A 26,921-nucleotide genomic window follows, 5' to 3' on the forward strand; every position below is an offset into this window, starting at 1 on the left:
ACACACACACACACACACACACACACACACACACACACACACACACACACACACACACATGTGAGTCACTTGCCTGTTGGCACAGGTGTCCATCAGGTAGAAGCAAGTGCTGAAGTGGTTTGTTTACACCTTTTACCAGGAATAGATCAGAGTCTTGGAGAGAAGTGAGAAAGGGCTGGGAGTTTCCTTCTAGGTTGCCAAACTTTGTGCTGTCTTTATACTCCATATACTCGATATAATTTTACAATAAGCCCTGTCCTGAGATTTACTCTACTCTCTCTGACTCAAAGAGTTCGAAGATGTTAGCTCTGTTGGCAAGATAATGGAAGACCCTGGCATGGTCTTATGATGCCATTTTTGATAGTCTCTCTTCTTTTTTTTCACTCTTTCTTTGTGATATTATGATAATTGGTGTTAGTGTCTACGATCATTGCAGGATAGTGGTTAATGTGTATCTAGATAAAAAAGAAAGCTGAAAAGAGTGCACTGCACTCTTGTACTTTTCTGTAAAGCACGGCATGTGTATGGATGGGTTATCAGAAAAAGTTTAAGGGGGAGAAAGATATAAATGTTGGAAAATTTAACCCTGACCCGGTTGTGAAAAGAGAGAGAGATATATTTTTTTTATCTTATCAAAAAATGTTTTGTTTTGCATCTCAACTTTTATCAGTAAACTTTTGGTCTCTTGTTTTTGTCAACAGATATTTATCAGCGACATCCTATCGTGTGCCAGTTTGCTACTCCATTATGGGACCACATTCATTCAAAACCAGAGGTGAATGATTGAATAATGTGTTTCTGTGGGTTTTTGTTTTGTTTCGTTTTTTAAATTATATGGTTAGTATGATAATCAATTTCAGCTGATTGTTGTTTTAACCTTTTCTTTTTTAAAAGGAAGTGTCTACGTACTCCCCGATTGGGGTCTACGTAGTCATGGTGTCTAGGTGGACCCCAAAATTGTTGGATTGTGATTGGCTCGCTGAGCGAGCGGTAGTTTACATTGGTTACAATGCAAGGCTGCTAGGCCTAGCCTACTTACTGATCATTTCGGGTAGTTTGTCTATCTTGTGTTACTATAATTAATTTATTTTAGCAGAGAGAGAGAGAGTATTTAATGAATAAACGTATCTAGATCTAGATCTAGATTTTGTTGTGCACCCAGCCAAGAGTGTGCAGTTCGGTCTAGATTTAGATTCTAGATCTAGATACGTTTATTCATTAAATACTCTCTCTCTCTGGGCTAAAATAAATCAATTATAGTAACACTAGATCGACACACGGCCCGAGATGATCAGTAGCCTTGCATTGTAACCAATGTAAACTACCGCTCGCTCAGCGAGCCAATCACAATCCAACATTTTTGGGGTCCACCTAGACACCATGACTACGTAGACCCCAATCGGGGAGTACGTAGACACTTCATTTTTAAAATGTAGGTGTTGTTATGCTCTCCTGTCAACACAATTTAAGATAATTTAGGAAGCAGGCTTTGACTCGGCATGTTTGGGCCAGCTGGGGTTGAGAGGGACACGACATTCAAACTGAAAAAAAATGGAGATGCTTGGTTCAAATTCTCTTCACAGGAGAATCATTCTCAGATTTTCCTCATGCTACGGCAAAAATGTCTTATCTATTGTCTGGCAACACCAAATGAACAACTTTTCGACCTCATTACACAGAATCTAAATGGCAAATTGCTCTGATTTTGAGCATGCGCCTATGGACTCTAAAAGACCTTTAAAAAATCTTGATTTTTGTGCATATGTGACAAATATAAAGAGGAGCTGTCCAAATAATCATGGGTCAATAATTTCTCATTAAACTCAATACCGTGCACTTTTTCTAGGTAGCACAGTAGCATGCTAAAACCATAGCAATACAGGGATTCGCTGTTTGGGCTTATTCAGAAATTTCCGTACAGGAGGATACAGTTTGGTCAAACCCAAAAACAGGTGGTCAAAAGAGTGCTAAATTTGAAGCGCTAATGAACATATCACTGAGGGACAACACCCCCCCCTCCCCCCTCCTTCCCTACACATACATTTATTAGTAGTATTATAATTGGAAGTATTATGAGTCTTTGTTATTCGTTGTTTTTTTTTCTTGGTTTTCGTCTTCTTTGATCCATCTGAGCAGTGCAGTATAGTCCCGGGTAGTCCCATGGCGCGTCTTGTCCTTTTTGGGGGGATTTTTTAATAGTTTAAAAGAGACACCTTGATCAACTTCTTCGAAGAAATAGTTCAGTAGTTTTAGGGCAACGTTTTTTGGGGCGGTTCTTTAAATTAATTGAATTATAATCTAATCATGGTGATTAAAAAAACGACAGGATATTGAAACGCATGCGATTTCAAAGACTGTGGAGATAAGAAAGAAATTTTACACATTGCATTTATCACAATTAGTCAATCTTAATAAACACACCATCACCCACTAACCACTGGACCTACACTTGTGGCAAAACAGTTCAAAAGAAGAAAATAGGCTCAACACACAAAAAAACTAAAACTCAAAACTACCATTGTTCTAATCAAAGAGCCCCGCCCAGACGGTAATTAAATTAATACTAATGATTATATACAGTGGGTGTCGCATTCTATGAGGTTGCCGGGACCGGCTTGTTGTCCTCGTTGGATCCGACCTGTGGTTGAACGTGACAAAGGCTAAAGAAAAGAAAGGAGACAAGTTATTATATTACATGATGTACCAATACCAGTAATTAAAACAGTTGTTCCCCCTGATGACGAAAAGCTCAAACAGCATCAGTGCGATTTCTGCATTAAAAAATTTTTTTGTTCCGGAACACTTCTCGTGTGGAAATATACCCTCTCACGTCTAGGCCTAGATATCTACAAAAAATAAATGCGGGAGCTTGGATTTTCGCATTCCCACCCACCCCCTCCCATCCCTATAGCCTATAGTAGGCCAGCCGTCACCCATCCTCTTGGCTTTGGGGCCCATATTTGGAGGCACACTAGATATCTAGCAATACAATGTGTTAGGATCAAGGATGGGCCTTGCGCTTCGCGTGAGATGGAGAGAAAGGAGAAAAATTCTTTGCTTTTGGGGCCGCTAATTGCTTTTATTTCATTATCGCGACCTTGTTGAAAGCGACTTTGGTCTGTTTGCAACCTCGTTTGAGCTGACATACTTTTACAAAGAGATAGAGGAAAAATCAGGGATTAAGGATTACCTTGTTGGAGCCGACTTCTCGGTGAATTCGCCACTAAGATTCTGTGTAATGGGGTTGACGTTGTCCATTTGGTGTTTGTGTTGCCCAGACTATAACCACTACATCAGTGGCCCTAGTGTTTGTACTGTATATATATATTATATAGAGGAAAAAATCGGGGATTAAGGATTGCCTCGTTGGAGCTGACTTCTCGGTGAATTAGCCACTAAGATTCTGTGTAATGGGGTTGACGTTGTCCATTTGGTGTTTGTGTTGCCGAGACTATAACCACTACATCAGTGGCCCTAGTGTTTGTACTGTAGTAAACATTTTATAATGATCATATGCCTCTCTTGGGGCTTTCTCTTTTTTTTTCTCATATAAATGTCCTAATGTACCGTTCTCTTATTGTAAGAGGGTTTGTGATGACGAGGGAATAGTTTCTTAATCCTTGGCTTTTGCAGTAGTGGCTGATACAGGGCTGCCCATTATTTTGAATTTAGTGGAATTGTTAATTGTTATGATATGGTTTTCTTCAATTTTATGTAAATAAAATTGTAGCTCCCCCAACACTCCTGTTATGGCGGTGGGACATATGATAACTAGGTAATTGGTCCATCCATAATATTAAATCTGCAGTTCATAGCTGCACATTGCTGTCTGAAGCTGATATCATTATTCAGCATTTATATGTGAAGCCATAAATTTCAGTCGGTGGTATGGTAATTACCATAATAGTAATAGGTTTTTGCAATGTTTTACCTAACTATATTGTTTTTAGTATGATGAGAAAAAGAGATGAAATTATTTTTTATGTGGATAGGTGTACGGCATATTGATGGCGTTTGAGTTCTGCTGTTAGTTCTAAAACTAGCAGACAGTTTAGTGGAATGTTTTTATGAATACGAAGTTCGAGTATCAATGCCATCTGTAAAACCAGGTTGAATTGACACACAAGAATTTTATTAGAAGAAGAGTGAGCAGGGATTTTGGGAAGAGTATATTTTTCCTTTCAGAGTTTCCGTTTTATATTGCTTGTGAATTGATAGTAAATTTCACTCACCCGTTGAAACGGTTTGGGTCATTTAGCTGGTGGGCAACTTTGGCCTTGCCTGTCGGGGCCAACCTTGGCTCTGTGCATACATCATCCCTACAGAAAGGCAGAGATACTCAATGGAGTAGACTTATCTACACTGGAATTGAGTGTACGTCTTTGGTTTGCAGCAGCCATAGATGTTGGTGCATGCGTCATGAGCAAAGAGATTGTTTACACTGGCCTGGTCGCAATGACCTTTCTGGGTCATGCATCAGTGCATCACTATCATGATAACATGTGCTCTGATACAGCTCAAAGACTCTCTCTAGAATGTGTGTAATGTTCCTTCATTTCCCAGGGTTTTCATGTACTGGGCTTAGATAATGTCTTTTTAAAAATTCTCTTGTGTTTATCTGGGTGAACTTTAAAAAAGATTATTTTTAAAATACTTTTTGCTCTTTTCTCTCTCTTTTCACTCAATGACAAACATTATGAGAGCAAGCATACATTGCTATTTTGACCTGATAAATATGATATATATTGTATAATTGTGACATCTTTTTTGCCGATACTTGCAACTTTTTAGTTTTACACAGCTTCCATTGTTTTATTATCTGTAAAGGCTGTTGTTCTGGAAGGCAAATACTGGAAAAGGAGACTGGACACAGTCACAGCAGAGTACAAGAAATGGCGCAGATACTTCAAAGAGCGCATCAGCCAGAAGCAGGGCATCAATTACAAGTAAAGGGCTTTTGTTGTCGTTGTTATTGTTGGTTTTTTGTTTGTTGTTGGGGGGGGGGGGGGTTTGGAGGGGGTATTTTTCGTTTGTTTATTGTATAGATTAAGAGACGAGACCTCCAAATTTAACGTTGATTTCTAACAAGACAGAGCCAAATGGGGTGGAGAGCCTTAAAAGCTGCCCAAAATAACTCTGAGATCAAGATCGCACCCTTGAGGATTGGAACCAGGGCCATCCGCTCAGTAGCCCAACATGATACGACTGTGCTAATTGCGAGCCTTGTTAATGGAGAGGTGGTCTTGAGATAGTCAGATGTGTTTTTGTGGCTCTCTGCTGCTCTGCAAGAACAAACGCCCATGAGGGTACTACCAAAAATGACCCAGATACGTCAAAGGGTTGTAAATCAGGAAAGAGTCGTCAATGACAGGAGAGGTGGCATTGATAGTATCACAGGTCCTCCTTGCGCTCTTGTTATCTGCAGTAAATCACTGTTATAAAAAGAGACAGTAAGAGTCTTAATATTGATCTTAGCTTGTAATTGGTTTCTTGAAAATTTTTCTACGTGCGAAAATGAATTGTTCTGTTTCAAATGATGAAAGGACACAAGAATTAGCCCATGGTACCGTTATGCTATTTGTAGTGCATGCTGACTCCTGATTTGTTGAGGACCCACAGATCAACCTTGACAATGGTTTTAGAACCAAAAAAAAAGAGTGGACATATTTTATTCCTGTTTCTGTAAGTTAATTTTTAAAAATACCTTTTTTGAGAACAGTTTTGTCCATAATAAACATTTTCTGGTACTGACACTCAAATAAACTCTTACCTTTTTTTTTTTTCATGGATAGTTTGCAGGTGCTCTGGTTTGCTCTTTCTTTCCCATCAAACGTCTATGGTCCTGATCTCTCTTTTTTGTGTATTTATTACGCTTTTGTAACACCTTTAATCTTCGGCACTTTTATTACCTAATTTTGTTGTTAGTGCTGTAAAACTCATATTATAACAAATAACAAATAAAATGTTTCTTTCTTCCCCAGGGAGATGAACAACCTTGCCGAGTGGGAGCTCCTGGAGCGGGTAAAAGATGTGACCTTTATCCCCCATAGTTCAGGAGACCAGATGTCGAGCACGGACCTGAACCTACCGCAGGCTGATGTGATGGACATGGATTTCCCCAATGATCTGTTTCCCTTCCTGAATCAGCCCTTTGCCTTCCCAAACCCCAGGGAGCTCAGTATGTACCAGTCATTCCCTACCCTTTATATTGTGCTGTCACCTATTAACCCATGTTCTGCACATTTTTTGTGCTGATCCACATTTAACGCAACTGTTGATAAGCTACATCTACACAGAATTGAGGTTGGCTGTTAAAATTCGATAGAGGAATGTAGATGGTAATTGAAATGTTTTGCACCGTCATCGACTCATTTGTACGATGTAAGAGGCTGTTTGGTTCAACCTAGTCTGTAAGGGCCAACCCAACATCCCAGCAGAAAGACTGACAGGTATAAATTCAGAGACCTGGTGTTTTAACAAAATGGCATTAGCGTTTTTCTTTTCTGAAAGTTTATGGCGAGTTTTGGCTTAATATTATTTGTTGCAGAGTGCGCTACCGGCCAGCATGTTAAAAGAAAGTATGTAGTTAATGTCACATTACTGGAAATAGCAGTGGTTGTTTTGGAGTTATGATTGACACTGACTTTTCAAATGATTGTTTTGCCTTCTTAGTCTAAGATGCTTGTCTCTTCAAACCAAAACCTTGGGAGTTTGGGTCTTCACTGTACTGTTGTTCTCTTTATGTTGGTCCTCCCCGCCACATGTTTAATTGTTGTGTTCATGTTTGCGTGCAGGTCAGCTTGGCTGTGCTGACCTAATTCAGCCCGGACTGGTTCAGCTACAGCCTAACCTGGAGGAGTATATGGATATTGACTCCATGCAAGGTCAGTGGCAAGCCACCTTCATTAAAAGATTTTTAAAATCTTTTAAAATCTTTCCACATTTCGCTGGGTTTCTGAAAATGTGGGATCTTCCAAACTGTTTGATGTATAACAAATTTTGTCTCAGGCAAAGTTTTTGTGTCCTTCTGGAAAAATAGAAAACAATCATTTCTTATATATGATAAAGTGGAGACTCCACTGGGCTCAATTTGAGTCATTTTGCAGGCTGAGCATTTACTTGAAAGCCTATGATATATCCTTAAACTTGCAAAATGAACATTTTCCTGGCTCAGCACTTATATTTTATCATATATTTATTTGTTAAGGTTTTTTTTTACTTGTTAAGAAATAATTAAAGACTTTTTGATGTAATGAGAAATTTCTTTAGTCTGAAAGCTGTAGAGGTAAAAAGCATTTCAAAGTTTTGGTTTTATGTGCATTTATTTGTTTGTGTATCACAGTGTACGTCTGTTGAAGACTATTTTACTCATAATTTCTGTTACTTTTGTATGTATTTCAGAGCTGTTTAATGCAAGAATTCCCTCATCGTCATTTATGAGTGACACGAGTCCCAGTATTGAGATGACTTCGTCCACAATGCAGGTATTATTTAGATAAAGATATAAATAAATTACACGTTACTGATCCCCACAAGGACAATTGGATGTTAATGGCAAACGTACATACAGTTGGGCATGGATAACTCAAAAGCGTTGGGCAGAGGTCCCGTGTGCAAGTTGTGCACATTACAGATCACTAGGTGGTTCTAAAATTGGAAAGATAAGGCTTTGGCTGCTGGGAGGGGGGAATTAGAAATTGATTCCTACCAAAATTGAAAATACTCTGGTCAGTGTAAAAAAATGCCTTTGAAAAGTACTTTCAAATTCAGAAAGTTACTGCCTTAGTCAAGGGGCCCTTTGAAGTAGAAAAAAATTTTCATGTACGTAAAAAAATAAGTTGCATTGCAGGTTGTAGAACAGGCAGTCAACTACCTTTGAGTTCTAGTTAGGTACTGTGAAGAAGATTTGATAACATCAGCAAACATGTGCACTGACTGACCTGTACACATATGTTCACACCACACTCAAACTCATTCTAGCGCCCCCCCCCCCCCCCCCCCTTTTTTTTTCTTTCTTCCTACCGTGTGTTTATATTTCTTAATTATGGGTGGTTTATGGGTGCTCCAATGGGATTTGCTCCTTCTTTTCTATCAAATATCTATTGCCCTTATCTCTCTTCCACCGTTTCTTTGTATATAACTATCGAGTAACACCTCTCTCTTCATCACTTATAAAACCTAATTGTCTTGCAAGTGCCGTAAGGCTCTCAATAAAACTAAAACTAAAGGTCCTTATCATTTTATTTTTTTTCTTTCCTCAGGGTCCAAGCATTACAGACTCGCAGGAGTTGTCTCTGGTAGACTTCATGTCCAGCTCACCGGGGCTGGTTCCAAGAGTGGTTTCCACTGCCGCAGACAGCGGTGTGTTTGCCAGCACCCCTTCCCTCACCTCAGCCACAGTCACACAGATGCAGCAGCAACAGCAGCTTCAACAGCAACAGCAGCAGCAGCAGCAACAACAGCAGCAGCAGCCGCCACAGAGTATCACTTTTCACCTGGCGCCGAACTCATCGGGTCAGTACCCTGTGGACTCGGCCACTATCCTCCTGGAGCCTCCCAGTGACGGGGCCACTGGTTCAGGCATGGTTGTGTCCCCACCGACCTTCACCATAGTGCCAAACTCCTCAGGGCTCTACCCGAACTTTCTGGGCCCCAGTGCCCTCAGTCTCACCACCAACCCGCCCAAGCCTGCAGCACCAGCACCTGTAGTGTCTGTGGACAGTAGTGGTGGGGGCAGGAACATTACAGCTCTCACGCAAGACTTGCTGGCCCAAATGCTGCAACAGCAGCAGCGACAACAGCAACAGCAGCAGCAAGGTCTGTCCGCGTCCACCACACAAAAACATCATCAACAACAGCAACAGCAGCAGCAGCAACAACACGCAGCCCAGGTTTCGTCTCAGCCCATTCAGTTGTCTCTCAGTCCCTCACCCGTGCAGCGTCAGCCTCACCAGCAGCTGGAGCAGAGAGATTTCTCGGTCCCCTTGTTGTCGCCCACAGCGCAGTCCCATCAGACTCTCACCTCGCAGCTCCACCAGCCCCAGGCCGTGGTTAGGCCCACTCTGCAGATGCGGAATCTTGTGACCAAGGGGAATAAACTTGCCAAGCAAAGTGCAGCTGCGGTGAATAACAGCTCGGCCAGTGGGGTCATGTCGGGACTCGCCAAGCTAGCCGAGTCCAACAAGAAAAAGGATGGGCCTTTTGCTGTGCCAGTAAGTCAGCGCTGTTGTGTGTGTGTGTGTGTGTGGGGGGGGGGGGGGGGGGGTCTTTTTGAGAATTTCTCGTCTATCAGTGTCTTCATTGGCCAGGGTTGTGGGGTTTAAATTGAATATTTCACATTTGAGATTTTTGGTTTTAGGCCCGTTTTTAAGGTCATATTTTTTTTAAACATTCCACCGAATTGTTTTCTGACTTCTGAGACCTGTTTCTCCGTAGCTTGTAAAAAATTATTGGGTGTGGTGGCTTTATATATATATTTTTTGTTTTTTTTAAATTTCAAAATTGCTTAAGGCTCACCCTTTATATTTACCTCTTTTATCTTTTAAATTTGTACTGCAGTCTTTTAGAAAACACCTATCCAGCATCACCATCTCTTTTCATAAACGTTTTGGCTCCATAAAAAGTATAAATTTACTGTGTGTGCTTCCCACTTCTTAGTAAAGACATGAGCCTTGGCTTTCTCTTGCCAATGTTTATGTTCAAACATGATGAAGTATACATTGTCCTCCTAGCGGCAGTTGAGTTGGAATGCAGCTTTCTGTATTTCTTGGCTTCTTTTGTTATTTAGAAATTAAAAAGGCAGTAACATTTATTTCTGCAGGAAAGTTTTTCGAAGTATGAAAAATTACACATTTGCTTTGAGCTGAATAAGTATGTATAGGTGAGGAGGGGAAAGCAGCCTGCATTTTGAGTTCACATATTTTGGGGGCCTCCCATCTCTTTTTCTCATGATAGCTGTTGAAGTACTGAAGGCAAGCACTGCACTATGGACTTTTTTCTTCACGTGGGCTACAATTAACAATGATAATTGCATATATAAAGGGCATATCCTTAATCGATACTCAACAGCTGGGGTCACCAAAACTATGGCCCACTGGCCAGGCAAGGAAAAAAGAATTTGGAAGATGGGTTGTGGTGGGCTCAGAACTTAGTCACCAAAATAATTTGTGAGGCAGCTTGGTGAAATCAGGCGCTCATCAAAATAATGAAATAGAAGAAATTGGCATTTTTCCGCCGGTTTAGCAATTTTTTTCTAAAATTTGTCTTTTGGCTCAGCACTTTTTATGTCCATTTAAGATTACTGAAAAACGTTGATTAAAGGCACAAATAATGTAAATAGTCAGTTTCCACGGACTCTCGGACTATGTAAATTACCAAATTTTTTTAGGTCATTATCTCGCTAATTTTACTTCTGAAACCAAGCGACCCCCATCTCCTTCAATCACAAATATCTCAAGTTGAAGTTCTAATTCAAGGTAAATGGGTAGTTTTTTCATTGAAATATAGACTAATAAACAAGTGAAATAAAGAGAAATAAACTAGCTTTAAGGTGATACCAATAACTCCACATGCCCAAAAATTGACGAGCACCTGATTCCACAACGTTGTGACATTTTATCATTTCATTGAACTCGACAGTGCAAATTGAATGTGCTTTTATAGGCTTCAAGCATTTCATTGAACTCGACAGTGCAAATTGAATGTGCTTTTATAGGCTTCATAACTTCTTGCAAATGCATCGTACTCTTACTCGGCTTTATTGGGAAAAGTCATTCTTTTGACAAAGCGCATAGGGCTTGCTGTTGAGCTGGAATATGCGCTGTACAAATGCTATCTATCCGCCTGGTAGCCCAAACACAGGGATTCCACATTTGTAGTTTCACTTGGTTGGGTGCAACAATCACAAAGCAAATATAATCTATTCAGAGATACATGCACTCGAGGTGTAAGAAATACTTCGTTTTATTTCAAGATTACTTAATTTTTATGTCTTTTTGGTAAATAAGTACCTGTATATGTTTGGTGTATTTTGTGTTATGATCAGTCAATAGATTGGTTGCCTTTTTTTCTTTTTAATGTATAAAGTGGATTGTATACTATTAAATAAACTAGTTGTCCATCTCAATCTAGATATTCACTTTGATATTCGGCCCACTTTAAAAGTTTGGTGACCCCTGCTCAACAGCATGCTCTTTGCACTTTACAATGAAGCATCATCTACAAGCATGTTTTGTTCTGAACTGACCAGTCGTTTGCATTATTGAACAAGGAGGCCTTAACTACTTTTTTGTATGCCTGTCTTCCTCAATCTTTTCTCAGTTAAAATGGGAGCTGTGTACATGCTCAGACCCATAAAGATTGTTTCTCTGCTGACTTAAATTCCAAGAACTGACAACTTTTGTTTTCTTTGAAACTGATTGTGTTCTCTAGCTGACAAAGTCTCCTCAGTCTCAACCTGTGCCATATCTTCTTTGAAATTAACTAAACTGTTTCTCGACTCTGAGTCCTTAAAGAAGTGTTTACACAGTTTTCTATTCTGCATTAGCCTTGTTTGCAAAAAAAAAAGTGAGCCTTGGGGTGGGGATGAGGGGGTATGTAACTAATTGGTAGTCGTAACGCGTTTAGAGCCTGGTTTAGAGTGTGGATGTGTGCTATATATTGTAATTGATATTGTTGATTATTACTATCATTTTAATTGATTTAAACATTTTGTGAATATTTTCTGTGTTTTTTTTTCTTTTTCTTTTTTCTTTTTTCACACCAACATTGTGTTTTTCTCCAAAGGCTAAACCTGTGATAGTCCCGAGAAAGAATCGAATGATAGCCCCTGCTCCGAGCACAACGCCACTACAGCAGAATGTCGTTGCGCCCTCTCCTTCCTCCCAAGCTTCCTATCTGGCTGAATTGTTGAAAAATGGTAAGTTGTTACCTTCTCCGGGATATATCTGTGACCAGCATTTTGTGCCACTGTAATGGCGGACTGTGTGATAGAAAAGTTTAATGTGTGAATGCTCTAATAGCTTAAGAAGATTTTGCCTCTTAACCATAGTGTGAAAAGTTAGATCCATATTTTCCAGTACAATTCACTGCCTTGTCAATGTCCTAATGGTAATTAGTATCATTTGTGCAGGGTATTTCCATTTTCTAAAAGATAAAATGCAACTTGCATTACAACCATAGTGATTAACACATTTTTAGTATTACTTGACAGGTGTATACATAGAACATAAGATTATATATATTAATAATGATAATAGTATAAGTATTTCTATGAGGAGAAAAATTATGAAGCAGTGAGTTTGGCAGCGATAATGCGAGTTGTAAACAATGTGGAGTACAAGTAAAAACTAATCATGGTAGCAATAAAATGTTATTCTCTATCTCACACTCTCTCTCTCTCTTCCAGTCTCTCTTATCTCTTTCTCTCTTTCTCCTTCCCCGTCTCTTCCTCCCTCCCTTCCTCTCTCTCAGAGTAACTAAGGGAGAACTTTTTTCTAAAACAACTTTTGGACTGATTGTAGGCACGTACCGTGGCGCTCTGATCAATGTGAAGAAAGAGCCAGTGGTGGCCTCCAGCCCAATCAAGACAACCACTAACTACCAACACATCCAGCCATCACCGTTGCCCTTACCGCAGCAGCAGCAGCAACAGCAGCAGCAGCAGCAGATCTCCAGTTTGGTGACCATCGCCTCAGCCAGCCCTGTCCACTCCACTCTTCCCTCTCTCTTAGCCAGACCCTCCCAGTCTTCTGTTGAAGTGCCGTCGGTAAGACAAGTCTTTGTCAAAATAATTGTCGAAGCATTTATTGCGTTCTTAACCGCCGTCTGAGGTTTATTGGTTAGGCGCTTTACTGTCGCAAACAGGAGCTCTGAGTGTGATTTCTGAGTGGGCATTGGGAAACATGTTTTAAAGAGTATGGGGAAGTATTGAGTAGTGCATCTTTAATACTTTCAAGCTGTAGATGTTGTAATAGCCTGAATTGAATGTAATTGTTTTTGTTGGGTTTTTTTCTCTCTGTACATTGAAAAATATGTGGCATGTGAGGTATTAATCAGCATCTGCAGTGTAGAGGTTAGGTGCTTCACCATTGTATGCAGAAGACATGAGTTTGATTCCTAGGTGATGAGAATTTTCATTGAGTATCCTGGTCTTTCCGCTGGGACGTTGTATCCCTCTCAGCTTATTCTGGTCCAGAGAGGCAGGCTCAAGTCCCGCCTCCTAAATGATCTAAATTGTGTTGATGTGGGGTGTAAACATCTACATTAACTCTTAAACTCCGAGATTTTTTTCTTTGTATTATGGAAAAAAATTTTCTTGATCTCGGGAAATAAGTAAAAATGCTTGCGCGTAAATTGTTCATAAAATGGCTAAAACTGTGTCAATGTGAAAAAAGAGGTGGTTCAAATATTTATCTAACGCATGTGGTTCTAAATAAGCCTACTTATGTTCGTAAGAGATTGCATTCGCAGTAATACTTGATTCAGCGTGTGATCTGACCAGGCCCTTGTACCAGCTACTCAGAGACTAGGCGAGTTTTGCTGAATGCTCCCATTGTCCACAAGGGGTAACTGAGTTTAAAAATATAGAGTAGAAATGATAACGCGCTTTCAAAGTAAGGTGGTGGTTGTATGATACCACTGGCAGATCATACAAGGTTTGACAAACATTTCAGGTTATTGTTGGCTGACTTTGCTCTCTGTCCAACATTATATTATTCCAAGTTAGCCAGAATTTTTTTGTATTGAGTTTATCAACGTTGAAGTTCAATGGACCTGATTTTGTAGTCCTAAGTCCCAATTTTCTTTGCCTAATTTCATGCAAAAGACTTGTAGGTTCGTGTTGCTATGTAGTTTCTTGTTTCATACAGCATTTTTGTACTTTATCAGTAACAGACATGCAAATACAATAAATGCTTAAAAATTGTTTTTTGTTTTCTTTGTAGGTGTTTTTGTACTTTTTTAGCCGTCTTGATAAGTTTATTTCTAAAGTTACCTCTTGTTTCATTTTCAGAGTATTAGTCAAGGTGTGTGTGGGGTAGTGCTGTCCTCACCCCTCTCTGGTGTTGACCTTAATCCTTCCCAAGATCTCAAGGTTTCACCACTTAGATTTGCTCAGTCCCCTGACAACAAAGGTGACAATTGTATTCGTGTGTTCCTGTTTGAGCGTGTGTGCGTGTATAATAATAATAATAATGATTTACAATTTATTTATATTGAGCATATCCATGCTCTTCTTCACAGCATGCTGTATGCAATTATTTTTAAAAAATAGAAACAGAATTTTATTCGAGTCAAAGTGATCTATGTGAAGTTTTGCAAAAGTTAATAATACAGAGAAAGAAAGCGGAAAACATTTCATTTGGTGCTGAAGAAAATGTTTTATGGTAAAATTCTACTGCATTTATGACATTGATTAATTTAGTTTGCCATAAGTAAGACCAAAAGTCTTTTTAACTGATCTTATATATATGAAAATATCCTCATCATACATTCAAGATAAATTAAGTGTTAGGTTTATGTAGGTAACTCTTCGAGTTTATGCATTTCCCAGAACTTAAAGTTTTAGTTGGTAATTGTTTGCAAATCCTCCTTTTTTCTAATCTTACTTCACAGGTGGTTGACTCTTCTTTCCCTTTCAAATTCCTATCGTCCTTTTCTTTTTCGCCCTCATCTTTTCTTTGTGTGTTACCACCCCCTAATTTTTGGCACATATATGGTTGATTTCTGTTACAAGTGCCATAAAACACTTACTTAAACTAAACTGGTGTTGTCGTTGTTTTTTTTCATGCAAACAGTTTCCCTCGGAGGCTCCCCAGTCAGTTTGTTACCCAAAAGTCCAGGCATGAGCCCGGAAGTGAAGCGGTCACCTTCTCCTCTCATGGACACCAGCTCGCTGCTGGACTCGTCCACAGGCTCCCCCCTCTCCTCCGTCATGCCTATGTCGCCGTCAGCCATGGTGAGAGTTGTGTGTTTGGACTTTGTTACGTTGTTTTAGGACTTTGTTACGGAACACAGCACTACCGCATTTTAAACCAACAATTTGAAATAACAAATGCGTAACTCTTACCGTAAGTGCTGGATACTTTATTTCAACCAGTGTAGAGCACAGTAGATTTCCCTCAAAGTGGGTAGACCTTGGCTCTGTCCCTTTCTCTTCTCTCCCTGTCGTCCGACTGTCCCCCCACAGGCTGTGAGTTGCCAATTGTATATATAAGCTTCACGTGAGCTGCCACAGCGCGAGATCCCCGTGCTCCTCCGCATGGGAACACCGCGCCCCAAGTAATATTTCAATTCTTGTGGTGTAAAGTGGCCAAGTATCCACAACAGACTTTATTGACCGTTTTTGTGGAAATGAAGAGTATGTCACTCTGCGAACAAGGAATCTTATCTGTTGTTTTGTGTGGCAGGGAGGAGCAGACTCTCCGGGTTCAAGTGACGGCCTCTATCCGAAGGGTAACAGACGAGCGGCTCATCTGTCTGCTGAGCAGAAAAGGAGATGCAACCTGAAGGTATGTTAGATGATGATTATATAGCGGTTTTGTTCTTTATCTTTGAAAGTCAGTTAAGTACTATATATTTTGGATGATTTTTGTGGCATGCTAAATTTGTTACTTGGATTGTATATGTGTCACTACACCATGGAATCAGGCGCCCGTCAATTTTTGGGCATATGGAGTTATTGGTATCATCTTAAAGGTTATTTATTTGCCTTGCTTTCGATGAAAAAAATATCCATTTATCTTGAATAGAAGTCGAGATATTTGCGATTGAAGAGGATTGAGTGGGTTTGAGAAGAAGTATAATTAGCAAGAAAATGGCCGCCAAAGTTAAGTGACTTCCATAGCATGGAAACTGCAAATGTACATTTTTTATGCCTTTAATTGTTTTTCCGTAAAACCCACACGTAAAAGTGTTTTTGAATGGACATACAAGGTGTTCAGCCAAAAAAACAAAAATTCGAGAGAGAAAAATGTCCAAACTGGCCGAAAAATGCAGTTTTCTCGAATTTCTTTTCCTTGACGAGGGCTTCGCCTGATTTCACCACGCTGCCTCACATATTAATTGTTCAAAATCTCATTGCTGTCAAAGTAGTGTGTGTTTGTTTCCATAAGCCTGCAGTATTTTCTGTTCGTCTTCTTTTATATTTTTGTTTATGTCTCTGGTTCGTATGTGTTTTTATGTTTGTTTTTCACTCTTATTCCAGACTGGATTTGATATGCTTCAGCAGCTGGTCCCCTCACTGTCTCAAAATCCAAAAGTCAGCAAAGCAACTATGTTGCAAAAAAGTAAGTTTGATTGTAATGGTTAACAAATGTTGATTGTCTTTTGTTGAACTTTGTTCCTCTGGATTCTGGGTATGTGATTAACAGGTGTTGTGGTGTTGTTTGATCCTTCTTTGCTATCAAACATCCCATCGTCCTTTTTTTCGCCTCCTTCTTTGTATACTACTCCTGTAACACCTCTAATCTTCGCCACCTATATGACTTTATTGTGTTGCAAGTGCCGTAAAACACCTACTAAAACAAACTCCTACTAAAGCTAAACCTCGAGCCTGGTTCGTTGTGATTTGCATTATTTAGGTTGACTGACTGTAATATATAGCTTTCTTGGAGACCCAGAGCCTACAATTACAAATTTGTTTTAAAAAGCATTGTTTTAGTCCTGAATAAGGCTCTTTTTTTTCCGAATTGGGCATGTTTGAAAGTGGCCAAAAAATATTGGAAATCGTAAATCTCCATGTGAAAGTGCTGATGGCTGTTGGAACTTATGTAGGTGGGGGGGGGGGGACTTATGTAAGGGGGGGGGGGGGGGGAAGAAACTGTATTTGTGAGCTGCATGTTGTGTGGTATATATTTCACTTTCAGTCGTGCTTAAAATTTTTTCTTTGCTTTGGGGGGGGGGGGGGGGGGGTTCACAAATAAGACCCTGTCTACCATAAAGAGATTATTTATTTATATGTCATGTTTATCTATTTTGAATCTGCTTTGAAGCCTCTTCCCTGAAACATGACTTCGGTATTTATCCACACAAGATAATGAGTACTAACCACTAACATACTGAAAGTATTATCATGGGTAAGAAGTAGTATCACATTTTTTTTAAGTCCTAGAAATGCAGCTCTGATATTTATCTACAAATGATAGTGAGTACTTACCACTTACATAGTATGTGTTTGGCCAACATGTCGCGTCACGTAATGAGTTTTTTTGTTTTGTCTTCTCAGCTGCTGAATATTGTAAAAAGCTAAAAGCAGAAAGATCACAGATGCAGAAGGAGGCTGCTATTCTAAAACAGGAGATTGAAGCTTTGAATTCAGCCATCAGTAACGTACAGTCGCAACTTCCAGAAACTGGAGTTCCAGTGACTAGACAACGAAAGGACCAGATGAAGGAAATGTTTGACGAGTACATCCGTGTTCGCACGAAAGACAACTGGAAGTTTTGGATTGTATCCTTTGTTCGTTTCATTTGTGAATAGGATGAGGTCTCTGTTGTGATTTTTAGCTGTGATTCTCTCAGTGCAAGTTCTTCTTTTGCATATTATTGTATTACTTGCTAGACAATGCTGATGACTTAATGCTTTATTGTTTTCCTAACGTGTAAGCCACATGTCAGTAGGCCAAACTTCAAGGGGTTGAAGGATGCCACAGATAGATCCTTCTTCTTTTTCTTTTTCTGCAGTTTCTGCCTGTCGGTTTTACTTTTTCCCTGCATTAAATTACTTTTATTGTGTTCAGTGTGCTTCTCCTTACTGAAAACCAGTGGCTAACTTATTATGATCTGTGTCATAAATTTCTGTTTCTTTCTTTAAAGGTTTGGTTCAATTGAGCTCAACTGCTGCATGAAGAACTTACTTGAAAGGAGGGATTTTTATACTTTGATTATAATGGATTTGGACTTTTTTTGCGTTAACACAAGTGTTGTTCTAATCGTCATCTTGCATCAATCTCTCATGGAAACAAATAAATATGGACCTGACTCTCTGGCACAGTGCACTGTTGGTTGGCCTGCTCAATGGTTGTAACTGGAATTTTTCTTGTCAAACTAGCACTTGATCTTTGTAAATTTGTAAAGCTTTGATTTTCCTTGTAATCTAGCGCTTACTGACCTGGGCTATTTGGTAATTGTGATGGGGAGGGGGGGGGGAGTGTGGTAGAGAACAGATCACCCGGGTAGGGACGGGAGTTACTTTAAGGTACATTTAGGCAGGCAGTACAATAATTTTAGCCTCTTTAAAAGTGTCAATAGTGGGTGCTGGCTATAAAGAAATAGTTGAAAGTACTATTGTAACCATTCCTCCAGTTTTTAGCCCTTAACACTGTCGTCAGTTTTCAGTGATCATGAATTCGCTGTACGATTCGTACTGCAACACGGTGTCTACGGCCAGCCTGGAGGAGATGTGTCGGACCTCGCTCACCTGGCTGGACCAGTCGTGCTCCCTTGTCTCTCTGAGGCCGAGTAAGTCCGAAATTTTTGTGTACAGTTGAAATTGTCCATGGAGGCCACTTTTTGTTGAGAGGAAAAATGGTTGTCTTGGACAGTCATTATTTTTTTAAAAATTATAGTAAAACACCGGTAGGGGAGAAATGGGAAGTGATCATTTGTACAGGTGATAGTCTTGGACAGGTGGCAGTTAGATGATTTGTTTTGATTTTTCCTTTTCTTTGTTTTTTGTGTTGTTGGGTTGTTTTTTTTCTTTTAAAAAAAAAGGTGTGTTCGATGAAGAGGGAACAAATGTTGCATTCTTTTCTTCTAACTTGACTTTTTATGTTCTGTGAAATATATTTTAAGCATGAAACCTTTTTGATCATATTTCAGCTTGAAGCATTATTTTCTTACAAATATAGGTTGAGGAAATTCAACTGTATTAATGGCTTTCCTATACGTTAATGTGAGAGGTGCTGATTTAAGGCCATCTGCGGGTGAGATTTTCCCCATTTTTACCCAGTTTGACCATATAGTTTTTCCTCTCCATTTTTGAAACCTACATCCATTTCCATCAAAGTTTCGAGCGCCCGTTTCACTTAATTATGTTTCAAAGTCATTTAAAAATGGGTTTAAAAAAATATTTTGCAATTGTGGGTCGTGTTTTTAAAATATTTTCTTCTCCATAGGAGACCTGTACTGAAATAGAGCCCTTTTTGAAGATAATCTAAGATTAAAATTACTATCGGTGTTTTTGTTGGGAATTTTGAGATTTTTTTGCTCTTCATCTATGTACACATTTCGAGAGTCCATAATTATTTTCTTAATCATAATATTACAAATCTGCCGTTATTTGCTCATTACATAGATGTTGTAGTTTGTACTTTCAAAAAATGAAAGCCAACGGACCAAAACTAAGAGAGAAGATAGCTTTTGAAATTTGATGAAATTTTCCAATATAGCGGATGTTTGCTTGGTTACCATATCATGTGCTTATAATAATAAATAATTACTTGAATTAATTCTTTAATGTCTGACTAATATGAATATATCATTTTTGCTACATATAGTCAATGGATATGGATTTTAGAAATTCCACCAGCAGATGGCCTTAACGGGTTAATCTAAAAATCCTGAGTGCTGAAATGATCTGCATTTTGTAATTCATTCCTGCTTATACATTTATTTAGATCTTGGCACACATCTTATTGCACTTACGAATGAAATTAGTCTTGGGACAAGATGTATTCGGCAGTATCCATAAATTTTGAATCCCCATGTGTGCCGTTCCACAAGGTCTGAGAAGTTCAGGATTTTTTTTGCTTAGCTAGTTGACACGCTAGTTTAAATATCTCGGATATATGATAACATCTGACGCCAAATGTTTCACAGAAATAAAAAGGAGAACTACAATGGCTAAGGCTAGTTTCAATAAAATGAGCCCAATCCTGAAAAATAGAAACATCTCAGTGAACACCAAAATAAAAGTCCTGAAATGCTATGTTTGGTCAACCCTTCTATATGGCTGTGAATGCTGGACAATCACTAAAGACAGTGAAAATAAAATAGAAGCAACAGAAATGTGGTTTCTTAGGAGACTGCTAAGAGTATCATGGAAGGAAAAGAAATCAAATGAGGTAGTGCTTGATGAAGCCCACGTGGGACGCTCAATGTTAAAAACAATCAGGAAACGACAAATGCAGTTTTTGGGACACCTGAATAGACATAAGGGTCTTGAACATCTAGCTCTCACAGGCAAAATTGAGGGCAAGCGAGGCAGGGGTAGGCCCAGAACAACATACTTAGGGAACCTAAACAAATGGTTAACAGGAAAAGATCAGGGAAACGTAGCTTTTTTTAGAGCATCCGAGCAAAGGAATGAATGGAAAACCATGATCGCCGATGTCTGTCGCAGATCTGGCACTGGATGATGATGATGAGTTGACACGTAAAGAATGACTTTTTGTGCTGTTTTTCAACTGTTATCTCTTATTAAAGCCTTGTGTATGTTTATTAGTGAACAACGTATTGTATTCAGACAGTTGTGTGATGCAGGAATAATGGAAACCACTTGGAGCCCTACATTTTTCAGCCTTATTAACTTTTTATCTGTACTTTTAAAAAAAAAAAATTTTTAATAGCGTTGTAAAGTTTTTCCTATCTTATGATTGTGATGGAGACCGAAAAAATAATTGTAATGATAATTCTATGCAGAATTGAAGTAATGAAAATGTTTTAGTCTTGATTTTTTTGGTTTGTTCAAGCTGTGCGACAAACTCAATTTTTACTCTTTTAATTCATTTCACTGAAAAATTTCCCTTCCTCCTCAGATGTTCTGAATGCACTGCGACGTCTGAGCACCACAACTAGTATCCTTACAGAGCCGCAGAAAGTCAAGGAGCAAGCTCTGCAGGCGGTGACCAAGTCTCAGGGGAAAACTCAGGGAAACTCCCTCCCGAGATAGTGGGGGATATTGGCTTATTTTGAGACGATGGAGACCGTCCAAGATAATAGCTCAGTGCGAGGTAGTGGCTTTTCATTTTTGAAGGAATGTACCCACAGCCAGCCCCCTTGGGGTTCTCGTGGAACATCCCAAGGGCCCCTGTTTTACTGCCATGTGCTTCTGCTTAGCGTTGTGAAAAGAGAGATGAACCTTGGTTCCGGGTTCCGTGAGTCCAATAGATATGGAAGAAAGTCGGAGCTTTACTTCCTTTGGTTCCACACAGTGAGGCAGGGGAACAAGCCCATAAGACTCCCGCTATGAACAGTGAAATGATTTGAGCTGCTTTGTAGGACAAAGTCCTTGCCAGATGTGGAATTCCTTTCTGTGATTGATTCTGTGACGGGATAGACAAAAAGAGAACAGATCCAGAATTTTTGAGGATTAGATATGGGAGCACGGAAAGTCAAAGCTCCACTAGAAGTGCTGGAGTGACAGCGGTACTCACCAGCATCTGTTGTGGAATGGAAAGGTTACTCACCACAGCACTCAAAGATGTGAGTTTGATTCCCACCTGGGGAAGAATATATCGAATGTCTGTGTCTTTCTGTTTGGAGGCTGTTTCCCCACTGCCCTGGTGGCCTTGACAAGCAGCTGTGAACTTTCCCGCCTATTCAATGATTGAAATTGGGTCGATGGGAATGTAAAATCGATCACTGTAAGACTATACACTTGGATAAAGGCAACGGTCTCACAGGGGTTATTGTGGGTCCGTTATTTTTTTTTTGGATGTGAAAGTGTTCGACATGACTTCCAGTTCCACCTGTGCATTTCATTCTTATATTGGAGGTGATTTGGTATAGAGCAAAAGAAATGGATTGTGTCAAAGATTAGCTTATGTGAAAAGGAAAAGCTATTTGTGCAAGTTGTGTTGAAGTTGAGGGTTATTATTGCTTGTCAAAAAAGTGGCCCGTGTTTTAACTAAACCTAGATATTTGGCTGTATGAATAAGCTTCCAAAGGATCCCAACCTTAAATGTTTATCAAGCTGAAGCGAGCTAGCAATAGATGACACCTTAGTTAAAAACACTTTGATTTACTCAGCTTAAACAACGTGCTTCAAGGTGAAAAAGTCCTGATGTTTGTTTGGTTTTTTGGGTTTTTTTAGGTTGTTGTTGCTTTATTTTGTGCTGGTCTTACAAGCAATATTATGGTATAAATGAAAGGCAGCAAGTTAAAACTCTGCTGATTGCATTGTGTCTAAAATGATCAGTCAGGGGAATTCACATTGTCCAAGTGTTTGTTATTTTTAAGTGGCAATTTTTTTCAGACAGTGAAAGTAGAAGATGCGATTTGGGGTTGAATCCCTCAATCAACCTGATACTTGAATTGATACCCTAAATATTTCTCCCTCTCTTTTCCTCTCCTATTCCTTTCCTTTCCATGATTTCCGTATTTGTAGCTCTAAGTTGTGGGTGTTTCTGACTTGTGTTCTCCTCCAGTCAGCTATTAACGTGCAGAAAGTTGCAGGATTTGGACAGACAGGACATGGGTGGGTCAACAGTCGACTCATGACATTTGGACTGTGACTGCCTTGGTTTTTTGTTAAGTTTGTTGGTCATTCTTTGTTTTTTAGTCCACTGTGTGAGCTAAGAGGTCTGCTAAAACTGAAGGTAACTGCTGGTGGAAGCTTGTAATTATTCTGTTATGAGTTTTTACTCTGGGACTTTTTAAAAAGACTTTCACTTTTGTTGTTTTTGGTATTATTGTGTCTGTGGGAATTTTAGTGATTTGTACAGTTCATGAAGAAAAAAAAGCTCAAAATTTGTGACTCTGAGCAACAGCATGCAGGTGCATTGCCTTTACATGCAATTTGTGTTACATGTTCATCATTGAGATGGCGAAGTGATGCAGTGTTGTCAGTTTTAGCCGTGCTTTAAGTGCTAAAGAACAATTTTTTTGAAGATTCTTCCCTTTTTGTGCGTTTTATCTTTATGTAGTTTCAATACTCAGGCTTAAAATTAAAACAAAGCCATATCCTTCAGCTTTTGTTTTATGGATGATTTAGAGAAGATGTTTGCTTTTGCCAGACCCATGGAGAAGAGTCATTTTTAGTATGATGTTGATGAAAGGGAGTATGACAAGTGATGAAAATGAATGTCATGTGGTTATGTCCTCCCAAGAGATGAGTGGTTGCAGGTTCTAATGTGACGTAGATTTGCAGAACTGCACATTTGCAGCCTGATTAAGTATTCCTGCCACACTGTCTCACGCAAATGCTTGCACAGCACTATATATTGTTGTCCTGAGATTCATGCTTTAAACAGTTGCTGAAAAGTGGAAGAAGAATGTAACAAGTTTTTCACAAGTGCTCTGGGGAGCAACACTGCCCTGTTGAATAGAGTCTTTATATGTGAAGTTCAGATTAGAATTGTTGTGCACGGTTTTATTATAAGTTTCAATATGGTTATAATAATGAGCTCCACATTACTCGTGCAAATAAAGTCAACATGAACATGGATCACATATTGCGTATTCATGGCACCAAATTATACTCCGCTCCAGCATATTTTTTTCCCCACCCCCCCAGCACTTATCTCTGCATGTTGTTAGATTTCACCAGTTCTCTCTGAAGGAGGATAATTTGTTTAAAAATTCTGTTAATTGATTTTGCATTTACAAACAAATGAAATATTGTTGTTAGTCCTGAAACATGGGAGCGGAGAGTTCTGTCCTGTCAAGTGTTCAGCTTTTATGAGGCTCTGATCCACAGCCCTGTTTCCATTTTGAATCTTTTTATTACTTCAGGCATTATGGTCTATGATTTTTTTTTAATGTTCAGATTTTAGTTTTACTTCATACTTGCAGAAAGACTTGGTCTGTTTCTGTTAACAGTTTGGGAATGGTGTGACTGTAGCAATGGTCCTCATGCATTACAAATAAAGTGTTGGATTCCTGTATAAAGGCTGATATCGATAGCTCTCCACTTTCCATCGTTTGCATGACTCACTGTCAATGGTGTTGAAAATTGTTTTTCTTTGTTTGCAACTCATATCATGTTCTGGTATTCAGTGTTGGCCACATGTTCACTGTTTTCACACAGGACAGCTACCACCTTCCAGTTTTCTATTCCAACCTGAGACTGGGCTACCCCCATAAGTCAGCTGATACGGGCCATTCCATTTAAACGGAAACTGCTGCGGAAACACTTGTAACACAGGGGTGATGAATGAAAGACCTACTGATAAAAAAATCTAAGCCATGATAGAGCCATTCTTTTCTTTCTTAGATTTCTTTTTCTTTCTTTTTTTAGTTTGAGGAAGGTTGTCTCTTAAAAGAAAAGAAATAAAAAGAACAAATAACTCTATTCGTTTTTAAATTTTTCAGCAGGTCATCATCCCTTGGTATGTGTGTTCCCCGTTTCATGGAATGGCCCCGCAACACTACTTGTATAGCAAGAACTGCTTTTCACTGGATCTTTTTCAGACTTCCTTGTTGTGCTGAACGCCTGGTGTTATCAATATTAGTAAATCACAGGTGTCAGACTCAAGGGGTGCACACCAGGGAACAATTATAATATATCTAGCCTGCAGAAGGATTTTAGAAAGTCCACCCTGAGAATTTCCGTAACACAGAACCTTACTCCAAACTTAAATCAACTTGTTGCCAAGAAAAAAAATAGCAAACATCCTGGGCTGACAACTTGGCATGAAGGTGAAAATTGGTATGCTTTGATTTGTTAAATTACTTTTAGTTTTGTCTGTTTTAATTCATATCATTGTTTAGTTTCCTCCCAGCTCAATTTGTGTTTATCCAGTGTGACCCACAACCTTATGTTTAATTTGAGTTTGGCACCCTTTACATTTAGCTTGTGGATGGTTGGCGGGTGCTCTGGTGTTGTTTTGCTCCTTCTTTCCTATCAAACCTCTATCATCCTGACTCTCCTCCTTTTTTAAAAAAATGTTTGTTACTCTCTTGTAACACCTCTAATCTTCAGCACTTATATGACCTTATTGTGTTGCAAGTTCCGTAAAACTCTTACTAAAACTAAAACTTACAATTAGCTTTGGTGACTCCCTGGTTGTAAATAGTACACCATTTGCTTTTCTTCTGTTAGTTCTTATATATAAACGTGAGCTCTCATTGCCAGGCTTTGTTTTCGTTCTCCCGGCAATGTTTTGTTAACCAGAGAAGGCCTACACCTACATGTGTGCCTTTCTGTGCTGTCCCGATGAAGTGTAACTCACTGAACCGTGGCCCCAAATGATATCAGTCTTGGGGGTTTGCGGTTGAACCCTGATCCTGTCAGTAGGACGAGGTTTCCCCAATTCATTTTTTGGTTGTTTTGTTTTGTTGTGGGTTTTTTTGGTTGTTTTTTTTCCAAAAATTCTTGTTAGACCCAGACGTAGCAGTGATGTTAGGAGCTATAGCTAAACTGTCTTTCTTGGAAAACACCACTTTTTACGAGCAGATTATTGGGAGGTTGGCTGGCACTCTGATGTGGTTTGCTCCTTTCTTATCAAATGTCTACCGTCCTTAATCTTTCTTCTTTTTAAAAATTTTATTGTTTATTGTTGATTTATTAATTTAATTTTTTTTTCTGTTATTCTTTAGTAGCACCTCTCATCTTTAGCACTTGGGTGACCTATTTGTGTTGCAAGTACCATAAAACTCTAACTAGAATTGCACGCATAATACTGAGGTGTTTTTTGTTTTTTTTAATGGATTTTAAAAAATAATCTTCATGGTGCACTCCTCTCCTCTGATCTTTTCTAGAAAGTGGGCATTATTTTGTTTTAATTTGTTATTTAATTTTATAATGAAGTAAACATTGTGTTAGTAAACATTGAATGTAGGAGAATAAAATTTTGATTTGTTTTTGAGGTTTTTTTAGATGGGCTTAATTCGGTGCCAATGCTGAATCCCTGTCTTTATTGTTTTATTAGAGTTATGGATATGAGGGCAGGGATGGTTGGACGACTAAAAATAGTTATGGTTCAGTCAGTTACACTTTGTTGTTGTTTCTTGATGCTCATATTTTGGGCGAGTTTGTTTTGATGGGATTATTATTGTCCTAAGTTCCATTTAGTCTTTTATGTTCTTACGGCAGCAGTTCTATTGACAATTCAGCAGACTGGTAAAAATAATGTACTTTACACAGTGTCTGGCACAGAAGTAGACGACAGCTTTGTACACTGCATTGATCTGCCTGCAGAATTTTTTTGCTTTCGGACATTTTCACAGCGCTCGGATAAAGGCGGGTTTGGTCTTGTTGTGGGCTAACGCTTTGACTGATGACTTTTGCTGTCTGTGAGTCGCACATCGTTTTGCCTTTATTTCTTTTTGTGTTTTGTGGTTGGAGTTTGATAAAACTTCTTCTGTAACTGGTGTGTCCTGGCTGTACTGTGGCTCTGTCACTTGTTGCTTTTTCAGTCAAATCTGTACTAATGTGGTACTATTTTGTACAATTCGAATCTTTATGGTGAATTTGTTGTATCAGTTTAGTGGAGATGACGTACTTTTGATTCACTGGTTAATGTAGTTGATCTTGTTCTACCAAAGTATTTTCGTCACTGGTGGTTTAACTAATGGTTGCTTGTTATTTTTCTTCATTTTTGCTCATATGTCGTCCCATTGGTGTTAGCATTATATCATTGATCCCTGTTGAAGTATGTAAACAGTGCCATGTGCAATTTGATAAATCCTGTACAAAGTATATAGTAGTATATATTTCATTGTTTGTGCTGATATTAAGTGAACATTGTATTTGGTCCTACAGTGGTAGAGATTGGAAATTAATATTGAATATAAAAATGGCATTTGACAGCTGCTCTGTATATCTCTGGTTTAATTGCGCAAGCGACTGTTGTGTAGCAGGTTATATGGACGACTGGCTGTCTTTTGATCTGTTTGTTGTGAGAAATAGTTATCGTTGATTGATGGGTGGTTGGTTAGGGCTCTGGTGTGGTTTGTTCCTTCTTTCCTATTCCTAACAAACATCCATTGTCATTATCTCCCTCCCTCTTTTCAGTGTATGTTACTCTCTCATAGCACCTC

At 39.0% G+C, this 26,921-nt stretch overlaps 1 protein-coding gene across 1 annotated transcript in view; it reads left to right on the forward strand.

Moving 5' to 3' along the window:
• The window catches only part of LOC101859304 (MLX-interacting protein), a gene marked incomplete in the record, with an annotated part of 38,449 nt that extends 13,915 nt beyond the window's left edge, over positions 1 to 24,534 (forward strand). The window contains 15 exon segments of the mRNA XM_013091275.2: positions 702 to 775; positions 4,828 to 4,946; positions 5,982 to 6,178; positions 6,795 to 6,884; positions 7,402 to 7,484; positions 8,262 to 9,212; positions 11,785 to 11,917; positions 12,522 to 12,766; positions 14,012 to 14,132; positions 14,796 to 14,956; positions 15,408 to 15,509; positions 16,205 to 16,286; positions 17,225 to 17,448; positions 18,329 to 18,458; positions 20,756 to 24,534. Of these exon segments, the coding sequence (XP_012946729.1) occupies positions 702 to 775; positions 4,828 to 4,946; positions 5,982 to 6,178; positions 6,795 to 6,884; positions 7,402 to 7,484; positions 8,262 to 9,212; positions 11,785 to 11,917; positions 12,522 to 12,766; positions 14,012 to 14,132; positions 14,796 to 14,956; positions 15,408 to 15,509; positions 16,205 to 16,286; positions 17,225 to 17,448; positions 18,329 to 18,458; positions 20,756 to 20,889 (2,846 nt within the window).
• Positions 24,535 to 26,921: the final 2,387 nt, after the last annotated feature.

This window comes from Aplysia californica, unplaced genomic scaffold (assembly GCF_000002075.1).
Source record: "Aplysia californica isolate F4 #8 unplaced genomic scaffold, AplCal3.0 scaffold00031, whole genome shotgun sequence".
Lineage (NCBI taxonomy): Eukaryota > Metazoa > Mollusca > Gastropoda > Aplysiida > Aplysiidae > Aplysia > Aplysia californica.